Genomic DNA, 13,696 nt, shown 5'->3' with positions numbered 1-13,696 from the left:
TCGCAGAAGTGTTCGTATCCTAAGAAGCACCTTCTCCATCCTTTTAAAATGGCACATTAAGTCATGTGTATGACTCAGTCTCATTTTCTTGTCCTGTGACTCCAGCCAAGTCACTTCTCTTCAGCTCTCTGACAGATTTTGGCCATCCAATCCAGAAACGCCGTGTGTTGAGGAAGACGCGTGAGCGGCACCCTGGAAAAACAAAAGGCAGAGCTGCGTTGAACTAAACGCCTTCCAAACCAACGCGGTTTTAACTGATGCTGCCTTTCCCAGCTGTAGAGTGAGGGCAGTGCGATATTCCTGGTGGACGGCGAGTACAGCAGTTGATAAACCACGAGCGACGGACGGATTGAAGACGGAGGCTGAGGCGCCTTTCGGCGGGGGCGGGTGAGGGAAGGCGCAGCGCCCTCATGGCGCCCGCCCTCATGGCGCCCGCCCTCATGGCGCCCGCCCTCATGGCGCCCGCCCTCATGGCGCCCGCCCTCATGGCGCCCGCCCTCATGGCGCCCGCAGGGCCCCGCCCCGCGCCGCCGGCGGGAAGGCGGCGGGGCCGTGCCCTCAGGAGGGGCGAGGCGGGCGGCGCGGCGAGCTTGGAGCCTTCGCCCGGGTACTGCACCCTCCCTCTGCCACGGAGCTGCCCGGGCACGAGCTGGGGATTTAATTACTTTTCTAATTTTGATGGGGATTTACGGTGCTCTGCTGGGGGAGGGAGGTTCAGCGGTCCCTCGCCCTTTGGGAACAGAAATGTACATCTCATGAGGAGGCAGCTGGCAAGGAAAAGCCGAATAAATCCGTGTGTTGGTGACGATTAATCAGTTATTTTCCTTTGAGGCAACAGATGTGAGGTCGCGCCGTGGAGCCCCTTGGGGCAGGTCGGATCGCCCCTGACCGGGGAGCCGAGCTCTGCTGCCGTTTTCCGCCGGCCCAAGCCCAGCGGGAATTGCAGGGAGTGGGTCCCTGTCACACCCGCAGGCTGGAAGGACACCACGGTATCCAGGTCTTGCTCACCTGCCCTTGGTACTTGAGGTGGCACAAGATTGCTGGTGGTTTTTCATGGATTTGCTCTGTTGTCTCAGACCTTCACCCTGTTATCTGCTTCACTGCAGGCAGTGGTGACTGGAATCCTTCAGGTGTGCCAGCACACAACAGCAGCAGGACAACGCTTGACTATGCAGGAGGATTTTTTTCATACCTAACGCTTTTAATAGGGTGAGGTATAATTTCTCCATTTTCCCTAATAGCCTGCAGGAAGGCACAGGTCTGGGTCTGCCTCGTTTTTCTGCTGTGAGATGCCAATTGCCTAGGGATGGGGAGTAGGAGAACAATCCCATAACCTGCTCAGCGGTGGTTGACATGCAGGATTATGTGCATTTTGTGAGGACGTTTTTAATGAAGAAGGAGATTGTAATATAGTTTTAATGCCTCTTGCATTACTTGTTTTTCTTCCTTCAGTATTTGAAGCTAGGGGATTTTTCAAATTTCCCAAAGTATTTTTTAATTAGTATTTTACTGTAATTATGTGAAGGCGTGCTTTGTTACTCCATAATTGTCAGAATTCTGAAATAGAAATTAAATATATCATGACACTGTCACAAACAACCAATTCTATAAGAATATTTCCATTAAATACTAACAGAATAAGATAACTCTGAAATTCTGATATCCTGTTCCTTTCTTTCCCAGCCTCTATATGCACAGGATTATTGCAAGCAAATTAGTATCCATTTAGAAGCTGAAAAAAAGGCCTTTTGCAGATATTTAGCTTAAACTATCCTAACATCTATTAGACATAGCCCATCTTATAGTTTGTGGATTTTGTTAACAAATGAGCAAGTAAATATATGCACACATTTTGATGTGGTGGACTACAAAACCTTTGATCGTCCAGAACACCAAGTGTAAGCTCACAATTTAAACAGAAGCAACTTAACCCATTTACAAAACCACAAAAATGATAGAGTAGTTTGGCTGTAAGATCATATTTCTAAGGAACTACTTTGTATTCACTATTCTTGCATTCATAAAATTTAAGGAGGTCACACTTTGCTCATTTGACCATGGTGTCACTAAGTGCCTATTCCAGTTCTAGGCCTTGCTTATAGCAAGTCACACAGAGAAGGCAGTGAAGCTGTGCTGGAGTCCAGACATGGCAAGTTAACCATGAAAAGACATGAAATGAGCTCTCTGTTCTCTCCATGCAAACGTACTCCTTACAGCCATTACCTGCATGTCTTCAGCATTTATTGGTCATTTTGAACCTCAGCAAGAACTTCAAAACAAATACAGCTTTAATAATCTGCTCTCAAGATACATCACTAAAGAGCTGTAGCCTTCTCAGCACTGTTCTGTAGGTTTTCTGTCACATAAAGATGGAGAGGCTGAGCTGTTACATTGCCTTCCCATTGCCCATTCTGTCTGCAACTATGCTGACTTTTATTATAAAAACACAGACTGCATTTAGCATTCTTACCACAATAAATTCCACTAGTAAGAATTCATTTTAAATTTCCCACCTCCAAAACTCATCTCTGACCCAAGATTCTCACAAGGGAATGAGATCTCTTTTCCCAATACCTATGAAGCCCTTTCTAGCCAAACTGGTTCATCTGAGTGGTAAGCCATAGATTTTCTCCTTTTGGTCTGGTAGGTCAGATAATGAAGAGTTGGAAGCAGAATCCAAATTTAAATCTATATATGATGTCATACTGACATGTTTCTGTAGTTCGAGGACTTCTTAACAGTCCTTTCACAGACATTTACTCATTTATTGCCTCCCCATGACTGACTTTGTTTGCATTTCCCACTAGTGATCAATACTTTATTGCATGCTCTTTCACAATGAAGGCCATGGAGGATCAAGTAGTCCAAGAAGAACCAGGATACCAGGAGGATGAGGTAAATTTGTTATTGATTGAAAACTATGGGCAGCAAATGTTCAAAGGTATTTTGATAGTCTTAAGAAACCCATGGAGGGACAGGAGGCCCCCAAAAGCCATCAGGGAGTTCAATGCATTTAAAATTTTGTTCCAGTCTACTACCAAGAAAATCTCATTCCCCTCATCCCTGTACAGCCTGGCTTTTCAAGTAATCTTCATTAACCTTTCAAAAGCTGTGCACAGTTTTTAATGGGATTATCACTGTTTTATCATATTTTACACTTCTGTATTAAATGCAAGGGGACTATCAGTTAATTTTCTGCTTCTGAAGAATGATCATCAGCATGAAAAGAGTGAGAAATTATGTTAGAAAAGCTGCAGATTATGATGATGCTAACACAAGTTTTATTAGCACAGCAGAGGATTAATTGCCTGTGAAGATACCCTTTATGGAGAAGATGACAGGAAATATGTAGGCCTTTTTGGCTCACTATGGCTTTGCTTATTTCAGTTGTCCAACAAGTTATGTATTATTTGTGAAAAATCAATAAATGTTTACAAATCTGAAACAGTCATGTAACGAGATAGATGTAATAACAAGAAAAAGCAACATCTATTTTTGTTTCTGCTATTTTGTTTAGGAATCCTTTTTTCAGGATATTGATCTGCTTCAGAAGCATGGAATTGTAAGTATTAGCAATCACTTGATCATGCAGAATTGTCCCTCAAAAGCTACTGTAAGGTTGTTTTCAAAATTGTATGTACATTGATGCAAATAACTAAAATTCCTCCTTACAATAAGTTCTATCTCAGTCAGTGGTGACAAATTTTGCCTTTGGTGGTAAGACAGATTTTTAGAAAATCTCATTCACATCAGATTCCTAAATAAAGTGTCAAGATACTCAGAGTATTTAGCACCTAGCACTCTTGAAAAACCAACTGCTTGCTAATTTATTTGAAAACTGTGATAGATTATTTCCTGTTCCTGCCAATCTTTGTAATTACTCCTGCATTTTTGGTGCCTGTGAAATTACACTGTGACAATTGTTACTATACTATTTTCAGCGTGCTGGTGCAGGGGGTAGAGTAGGAGTGAGGAAAATATTAGTAGCTAGAGAAATAAGTGGTTAGTTTTCCTCATCAAATGTGAATTCCTATCCTTGTTAGCATCATCACATAAACATCACCTATTTATTTGAATTACAATAATTATATGTTTATTTAGGAGACTGGCTCGTGGATTGGAATTGTGTTATAATCAGAGTTATAGAAGCAGAATAAAAAGTTGGGTTTGCCTGAAGTAATGTGAGATTTAATAAAGGTGACTACAGACACATAAAGATGGGAAGGACATATCACAATGACTCATCATGAGTCAGCACTGTAGTTACTGGGCTGACCATGTCAGCAGTGCAATTGTTGGCTTTTTTTTTTTTAATTGGCAGTTCATTGGCAGTTTTAAAGATAGTTCTGAAGAAGGATCACATGGTTGGGTGTTCAAACTATGGGGCAACATAGGAAAATAACTAGGAAAAATAGGAAATATAGGAAAAATAAACTAATTCTTGCTTAAAAAATTTAGCAAGTTGATCAAAGAGGGTGACCTGAGCTGGAAGGGAGCTGTACTACCCTGTCAGTATGAAACAAGGCATGGCATTCACAGAATGATACAAATGTATGAAAGAGTTTGAAAACTAAGAATAATGGCTTAGGCTGTTCTTTTGGGGTTAGAAAGGTTTTCTGCTCCTTTCCATTTTTTTTTTATTTCTTCCAAGTGGTTTTTCTTAAACCTCAGAGGAAGTTTTTATTCTCTGACAGCTAAAAGCTTTGTGCAAACATAGGATGACCTATATATGTTAAATTCATTTACCTGGAGAAACAATTTTTGTGGGTTTAGAATTTTTTTTCAAGGACTAGAGAGAAAAATATATACTGGATCTTCCAGTGTGCCCAGAAGGAGAATCAGATTAGAACAACTGAGACTGTGATTTGATGATCAAAAGTGTTTGGTAGGATTTAAGGTGCTGTTACCCCTCAGCCTCTGTTGAGTGTCACACACACATCACAGGATGAGAAATAAGCTTCAAAATAAACATGACTAATTTCTCACACAACCCCCCTCCCTTCTTATGCTCTATGTACCCACACACTCTAGATAAATTGATGATATGTCCAGTTCATAGTTTTTTTCAAAGAAAAATCTTGGCCAGAAATGGTAAATTGATGTATTATCCCACACCTTTCACATAGTATGTTTTCTTATGAGTAATCTGTTCTTGCTTTTACATTTCCAGTGATGGCAGAATCATAAAATGAGGTGAGGGAAGGTAAAATATGTCAGTAGGGTGCTGTCTGAAGTTGTGCTGTTCCCAATTTATGAAAAACAAGGAGCTCACTCCAGCCTAAAGTGTCAGTCAGATCTGCAGGATACATGTGTTTTAAACTGCACATGCAGAAACAGCACAGCAGTTAGACTCAGTTTCCAGTGAACCTGCCAGCTCCCAACTATCCACCACCAGATTATCTGGTTTACAGATTATCTGTGCTAAGGGACCAAGGACAGACTGAGTGTCACAGGGTGTCCAAGGTCCACACTATCTGAAATAATTCTGTACTGTTTCTTTCCTATCAACTTTGAGCTAGAAAAACTGGCACTGAAAGGGGAGAAGTAAATACCCAGACATCTTTCTCTCAAAACCACCAGAAGCTGCTCTCTGCACCATAATCCCTCACAGCAATGTTACTCGAAATTTTGTTTTGTTGGTGTCACAAAATACACAATGAAGAATTTACTGTAAATCAGTTTCTTTCTTGGTGAAAACAGAGGCATATGAATGTAAATTAAAATATTTTGTAAAGGTTTACTTCACCTTTTAGTTGTTTACTGTCCTGAGTACTCACAGAAGGGAAATTTCTTTGCAGAACGTAGCAGATATTAAAAAGCTGAAGGCAGTTGGGATTTGCACAATCAAAGGAATCCAGATGACCACAAGAAGGGCACTGTGCAATGTGAAGGGGCTCTCAGAGGCCAAAGTGGACAAGATTAAAGAAGCTGCAAACAAGCTTGTTGTAAGCCAGTCACTTTCCTGAGAGTTTGAATTTAATGCTGGCCTCTCCAAAATGCTGTGCAACATTTCTCTTAGCAGATTTCCCACTGCATCATCAAAATAATTTTGAAAATTATTCTGCCTGTTACTCTAAGGTATAATATTTTATACTCCACAACAACCAGACGAATGCTGTGGTGCTTTTAATACCCAACCCATGGGAATGAGGCTAGGGGGAAAAGATATTTATGTGGGATATTTCACTTTTAACTTCAGGTTAAAGCTAAACTAAACCTCTCCTGTTCTCTTTGGTCTTCCCTAGGAACCAGGCTTCCTCACCGCCTTTGAGTACAGTGAAAAACGGAAGATGGTATTTCATATTTCTACTGGCAGCCAGGAATTTGAGTAAGCTTATCTCTTATATCCTTCCTTTATCCAAATGTTCCCAATAATCATCTTAATTGTCTTTAATGAGATACAGAAATATAAGGGAATAAATACTCAGCTAGGACACATAGATTCCCCCTGCTTTTGGAGTTAGTGCTGGCTTAAAGAAGTCTACATCAATAAGCACCAAAACCAACTCCTTTTGTGAGAGGAAACTGGACTTCGTACAGTCACTGTAAATAAATAGTTGGCATCCAGAAATCTTGACAGTATAATTTTTTCACCTATAAAAATAATCTGCAGGTTTCAGATCAAAATTACAAGTCTTCAAGTCCTTCCTTGAGATATTTTCATGGAATGTTATTTTCAAATATTATTTTCAATATTATATTCTCTCCTTTCTTTCCAGTAATAATTTTTATCGATCTTTCCCTTGCACACAAAAAGGGAGGTAAAAGACAGAGTTAATTCTTTATGAATCAACAATCATTTAGTGCCCTGCACTTAATGCATCAAGTGAAGGGCATTAGGGCAGAAATTACTTTCCTTAAAGTAGTAAAATGTCTCTTTTTTACTTTCCTCTTGTGATTTTTTTGGGTTTAACTATATCATAATCCTCTTTGTTTCTGCAGTAAACTTCTGGGTGGTGGGATTGAAAGCATGGCAATCACTGAGGCCTTTGGAGGTAAGAGAACCACATTAAATGAGTATTACCAAACAAAGAATTGCAACTTTATTTAGATTTTAGTTCAACTTGGATTACTTACATAAAGTTTACCACACTGTAGTTACAAAGATGACTATCTGCATGAGTGCAATGAGAAATAATCCACTTCTCTTAATGTCTTCCAGTTTTTCCTCTTCATTTGCTTGCAGCTAAGTTTGAGCATGCTAATTCAGCACCACATAGCATTACTAAGACTATTACTAACATGCCAGAGTTCTCCCTGATGCAGTGTAACAAAATTGCCACAAAAGGTATTTTTGTTATGCACACTGAAGGTACACTGCATTTTATGTAAGATTTTGGAATTACAATTAAGCTACTGTTACAGGACACCTAATTAGTTGGTGCTTGACACTTTAGCAATAAGAGTTCATAAAACACAGTCATCTTCCTTTTAGGAGAGATAAACTGGAGGCTAATGTGTTTTGGTAGAATGAGATTAATAAATTTGTAAGCTTGTCCTTGATCATTTTACTGGAAATGAAACTGGGCTAGGTTAATGGAATCAACCATTTCTTCCCCACCTCGCCCCCCCATTATCACTTTTCCACAGCTGCCATATGGTTTTAACTTCCATACACAGGAGAATAACTTCAGCAGTCAAGCACGATCAAATTAAAGCATTTCAGATTTTGCTTTTCATGTAACACATTTCTCCTGCAGAGAATATGATTTAGAAATTGAGGTTAAATGATTTAAAAAGGTAGAGATTGAGGTGAATGTTGTAAGTAAGAGTTTCTAACTGCAGTAATTCCTGAATCTGTCAAACTTGGAAAAAGAAACCCTGACTCTTTTTCTCCTTCTCTTTATTTAACAGAGTTCCGGACAGGCAAAACCCAGCTATCTCACACTCTTTGTGGTAGGTATAACACCTTAAAATAGTGATGTTTCTTCTCAGTGAATCCATTGTTTACAAGTCTATGAGAATTAAACACATAGAGTAAAAAGTCAGAATCTTCTATTTCTACAAATACAGTGAAACAGACCTTGGTGACTCTTACTGCCATAAACCGTGCTTGAGTAGAGAACTCATATAAATGGTTACTTTTTAATAGAGCTCACATCCATGAAAGTTTTGCCATAAGGAGAGTGAAGATAATAGGCTGTCTTAGAAAAAACAGTGAAACACACCATCTGGAAAAGCAGAGCACAGATATGGGTCGCATGTAAACGGGGCATTGCTCATAAAAGGGCAGAGGCAAAATTTTTTTCTCAGCCAAAAAAAAAATTCTCTATGACTGTCCTGGTTTCAAGAGGTTTTGCTGAGTATGACATTCTGAAAGGGCACTGAAAGGGTACTACCAGCTGTCAGTAACTGGATAAACAGACTTTGGCAGTCACGATATTTGGGCAGTGCCAAAAACAGCAGGACTCCGATTTCCCAGAGATATTTCTCAATGTGTAAAGAGTAGTAAACAATACCTTATAAAACTATTAATGCTGCTGGAATTACCAGACACTGAGTAGGCAAAGTCTCTTAAATTAACCCCCTATATTGTAAAGTGAAATATGGCATGTTCTGGAAAAACAAGGCCTCTTCTGGTTAGTACAGTGTAATGGTCAGCAGAGTCATACCCTTTTGCATGAATGATTACAACTGGATTGAGTCTTTTAGCTTATTCACTCCAAAGAGACTAAACCCACAATCAGCAACTATTTGTATATCAGGAAAAACTCATATGCAAAGAATTTTGATCATATGAGTTGCAGCTGGAAAAAGTGCCTACTAAGTCAATAGAATTAATTTGGGCAGAGGATTAAGAAGAGACTTTGTGTGTAAGAACTCACTAATCATATCCCTAAAATACACAGATTTAGTGATGGTACTGAGAAAAACAGTTTTGACACCATTAATTAAATCTCATCTGATCTGCAATTGAGAAAAGCGGCTTGAGCTTAGTCTCAAGATGGCAGTAAGACAAGATACTCCTGATTTTCACATTTATTAAAACTGACAGTTCTTTGTGATATGGATAAACAGTAGCATTTTATTTTAAAAATAATGATAGATGGATTAAGAAAATATTTTTCTTGCTTTTTCATTTTAATCTTCTATGATTCTCTGTAGTGACAGCTCAGCTCCCAGGACCAAATGGCTACACAGGTGGAAAGATTATCTTCATTGATACTGAAAACACTTTGTATCTTTTTGACTGTTAAAAGCTACAGGTGTGATGAACTGGAAAGTTAGTCATAAGGAAGCTTCATACATGTAAAACATTATGATTGGCATTTTGTCATAAGGAAGCTTCATATATGTAAAACATGACTGGCACAGAAATCATGGAGCGCACAGTGTATAGTGGCCCACAAGGGAGATTTTCTTTTGACATTTGATGTAATATAAGCTGGAACAATTAGTTAGGAATTGGATTTTATTTTAACTGGTTTTTTTTGTTTGTTTGTTCTGGGGGTTTTGTGTTTTTGAGATCTAGTAGGCCTCCTACAGGTTATAACAGCTTTTCTATTCAAGATAAATTTATCTAAGTACTAAACACTATTTTTAACACTTCACATTTGCAGTAGACTGTGTATAAACAGGTTTTGCTCACAGCTGAATTCCTAGAGCACAGATATCCATATGTCAACCCCCCCGCCTCAAACCCTAAACACAAAACAATTACCATCGTGAGCCCTAAACTATCTTTAGGGTATGTGGGACAGCCTGAAGACAAAAAGTCAGTCTTCTCTAGGACTAAAATAAATAGTCTTCTTTTTTTTTTCCCCCATAGTCCTATTTTGGAATGGAGTTTTATTATTTTCAGAGCATGGTTTGCACTAGGAGAAATCCTTAACTCTGACTCATGCAAGCCGACCAGACCGCCTGCGTGACATTGCTGATCGCTTCAACGTTGACCACGAGGCAGTACTTGACAACGTGCTCTATGCACGTGCATATACCAGTAAGACCACTATTGCAACTGGCATGATATCTAGGGTTTTTTCTCTCAGGTACCTATTTTAATAGTTTTCAGTTTATTAACACTTCTCAGTTTAACAGCTCAACACACACTCTGTCACAAGACACCGCTTTAAAACTTCAAGAAATTTTGAAATAAGACTTCTTTAAGAGTGCAATATAAACATAAATAATAAGATTAAAACATTTTCTGTATGTCATTTAATTCAACATTAAATTAAAATGTATATATTGCTTTTCAGTTTATAATACAACAAAAAGTTGTCTTCATGCAGAGTGAAGATTTTCACAAAGAAGTTTTGTGAGATGGGTGAGAGGAAACTGAAACCTGCAAAATAGATTGTTGCTGGGCACTGGATTTAAAACTGCTGGCAATGAAAATATAACCAGTGCGGGCATTTAAAGTGGAATTTTAAAGTTCAGGCTTGTGTTCCTTCAGAGCTCTTTCTGGTCCTTATTTCTCTTGGCAACTGCTTCCCACTAGGTGAGCATCAGATGGAATTGCTTGACTACGTAGCAGCCAAGTTCCATGAGGAAGCTGGTATCTTCAAGTTATTGGTACAAGACTTCTGTATGCTTACTGTTCTCAGAATAAGTGTTCCTGTTTTCTTTCACTATATTTACTTACCTAGCATGATTACAATGCAGATCATTGACTCCATAATGGCACTTTTCCGTGTGGATTTCAGTGGTCGCGGAGAGTTGGCCGAACGACAACAGAAACTAGCTCAGATGTTGTCAAGGCTCCAAAAAATATCAGAAGGTATGGGAAACATTGCAAGATTTGGAAAATACAGGCTGAAGTCACTACCAGTAGCTTTGGTAGCACAACGACTTAGTAGTCCAGGTGTATTATCAATCAGGTACTGGCCCAGGGATCTTTCCTCACTTTACACCTCTGTCAGTTAACAAAAAGATCAAACTGATAATATATTATTTCAAGATGACAGATTGAGAAAACTTCTGGACTTTCCAACATTTAGAGTTTTTCTAGAAATACTCTCAAGCCCTAAATGACATAATAGGGTGTAGAACTGGACAAATACTCAGTTAGAGTAATTGCCTTCCCCAAATTTCAACAGTCTAAATACAAAAGAAAGACAGAGGAAAGAGGATGAAGGCATAGAGAAATGAAAAAGCCATGCCTCTTGCCACTTTCTCAGTACTTTGCAATGCTTTGAAGGATGATGACAGGATGAATAGAGTTCCTTCTCTTTGGAATGTCTCAGAAATGTTGATGAGGAATGAATAATGCTTTTTTCCTGAAGTAAAAAGAAAAAAAAAATGCAAACAGAGAAAGGGAAGGAGAGAGAGCTGAGGACAGGGAGCCAGCAGAGAATAGATGGGAACTGAGAAAGACTTGTTCACTGGAATTGTAGAAAGTGCTCATATTTGGTGTATTACATCTGAAGCCATGCAAGAGCAAATCTAGGCTGTGTCGAGACTAACTGCAGCCATCGGTCATAAAGAATATTTTCTTCTCATTCATTTGAATTTTGGAGTACTTCAGCAGAAACCTTGCTTTTACCATGGATGAGAGAATATTTTGGAATTCTAATTGGATGAAGTCTACTTTCTTTGCAATGTCTTCTCTTGCAGAATATAACGTGGCCGTGTTTGTCACCAACCAGATGACTGCTGACCCAGGAGCAACTATGACGTAAGATATTTTTCTATCTCTTTAAAAAAAAAAATCCTGTACTTTGTATTATGTATTTAACAGAAATGAGAACTGAGATTGTAAGGAGTGAAAGGCACTGAAATGAAAGATCAGATTGGTCATTGTTCCCTGTGGTATTAGGAATTCATACATAAATGACCTCTGGAAATTTCTCCCAGTTTTTGGAATGAGCTTTTTTATGTTTATCTGCTGGCTGGTGGTGTGATTTCACTGTGACTTAAACAAAGAAAATGAGCTAAAACATATTGAAAAAGCACCACATTTTCCTTTGGAGCAGCTCATATGTGATATTTGTGTATTTCTTGAGCCTCTTGAATGTAATGACAGGAAAATGATGCCAGCATTGAACATATATGAACAGATTATCTTGAGACAAGTGTGCAAAAGTCCAGTTTCTAACGTATTTCCCTATTGATTATTTGTTACTGAGTTGAATAGAGCTCAGTCTGACAGTTAATCACAGTATTAACCTCTGGAATTTGCACAGTGAATCACCACAATTTTCTTGCTAATTCAGCTTTCAGGCAGACCCAAAAAAGCCCATCGGGGGCCACATCCTTGCTCATGCTTCGACTACCAGGATCAGTTTGAGGAAAGGGAGAGGGGAGCTACGTATTGCAAAGATCTACGACAGGTAAACAACTTTTCCCTCACAGGAGGGAAGGTGACAAAGTTCAAGGTATAGAAACTGTCTGGATGGTACATTGGGAGAAAATCTGAAAGGACAAACTAAGTAACAGATTAAACAACTGATTAAAGTTGTCTTGCACATTGCATACATTAAATAATATAATCTTTCATCATAAATCCTACTAGGTGCTCAGCTCTTAATGAAGACCATCAAATACTTTGGTAGGACTGGTGGTCCCTTGGCAGGAAAATTCTGAACATGTTAAATTCCTAAGTTTTCCTGACGCGATAATTTCACATTTTCTGATCCTGATGATATCGATCACATTCTACAGTTTGCACATAGGTATAAAGGCACTGAGGTATTCCAGGTTGCTCACACCCACAACATTTTGGAGACTGTTTCACAACTGCATTTTACATGGAAAAATCCACAAGTTTCTTGTTTCTTTTTCTCCCAGCCCTGAGATGCCTGAAAACGAAGCCACATTTGCAATAACCACTGGAGGGATTGGGGATGCCAAAGAATAGGTAAAAAAAAGATGTAAACATACAGTTAAAACCAGCTGAGCAGCTGGGATGAAGATTTGTGAAAGCTTGACAACTACCTCTGGCTGCATTTGTAGCTTTTGGGAGATATTTAAGATATTTTGGGAGAACACTGGGATGGAATTTGTACAGTTCAGTTTTACTGGACTAAAATTTTGGTCATGTAGGATTTTTGTTTTTCAATTGAACTTTTGGCATGCAAAGATTTAAGCCATTAGATTGTGAATTGTTCTTAGAATCTTTTTCCTATCTTTTGTGAAAATCAAACCTGTCCTTGCACACGGGAGTGAACATACTCTTTCTTAATTTATTTCAAAGAGCGTGTCTAAGCGGTAGAATTTAACAGTGTGAAATGCAACAGAACTGTAATAAACTCAGTTATAAAATTGACATATATAGATGGAAAAGGCAGTGGGAGGAACAACAGCTCAAGAACTTGACAGATTTTCACGTACTGTAGAAGAACGAGTAGTTTTAAGAATACGTTTTTAAATATTTTTATCTTGACTAGATAATGTTCATGTTTTTATTTAGCATTTTCAACTTTTTGGACAGAATGTTTTAAACCTGTTCTTATTAAAGTTAAAAATAAAGACTATGAATTAGAACAGAAGTCTGACTATGTTTGGGTGCTTTGAATTAAACTCCCCTCTCAGAAATCTCAGTGATCTTTCACGAGAAAAATAATCTGGGCGCAACCCAATACCTTAAAACCTTTTTTCTAGTTCTCTAAAGAAACTAACTTGATATAACTGACTCGTCATCCTTCTAGTATAAGTAAGACTATTAAAGATTACTATTAAGTAATAATAAATATTGTTACTATTAAAAAGAATAAAATAAATCCAGTGGCTAGATAGGAGAGGCTGGCACCAGCAC

The 13,696-nt window shown here is 38.7% G+C and overlaps 1 protein-coding gene across 4 annotated transcripts; it reads left to right on the top strand.

Annotated features, from left to right (window-relative positions):
* The first annotated feature begins 638 nt into the window (after nt 1-638).
* On the top strand, nt 639-13,430 carry DMC1 (DNA meiotic recombinase 1). Of its 4 annotated transcripts, XM_068191281.1 has the most exons (15): nt 639-793; nt 1,107-1,209; nt 2,808-2,895; nt 3,518-3,562; nt 5,799-5,945; nt 6,246-6,328; nt 6,943-6,995; nt 7,855-7,896; nt 9,106-9,178; nt 9,849-9,940; nt 10,442-10,515; nt 10,606-10,720; nt 11,557-11,617; nt 12,156-12,272; nt 12,730-13,430. In XM_068191281.1, exons 3-15 carry the CDS (start codon nt 2,839-2,841, stop codon nt 12,797-12,799), a joined length of 1,029 nt encoding a protein of 342 aa, XP_068047382.1. In that variant the 5' UTR covers nt 639-793; nt 1,107-1,209; nt 2,808-2,838; the 3' UTR covers nt 12,800-13,430. The 4 variants fall into 4 exon arrangements, with proteins under 4 accessions (XP_068047382.1, XP_068047381.1, XP_068047379.1 ...); XM_068191280.1 differs by lacking the exon at nt 639-793 and having other exon boundaries at nt 1,102-1,209; XM_068191277.1 differs by lacking the exons at nt 639-793; nt 1,107-1,209 and adding an exon at nt 2,190-2,347.
* Nucleotides 13,431-13,696: the final 266 nt, after the last annotated feature.

This window comes from Anomalospiza imberbis, chromosome 5, assembly GCF_031753505.1.
Source record: "Anomalospiza imberbis isolate Cuckoo-Finch-1a 21T00152 chromosome 5, ASM3175350v1, whole genome shotgun sequence".
Taxonomy (NCBI): Eukaryota; Metazoa; Chordata; class Aves; order Passeriformes; family Viduidae; genus Anomalospiza; species Anomalospiza imberbis.
The sequence above is the reverse complement of the archived record's forward strand: the minus strand, read 5'-3'. Positions and strand labels throughout refer to the sequence as shown.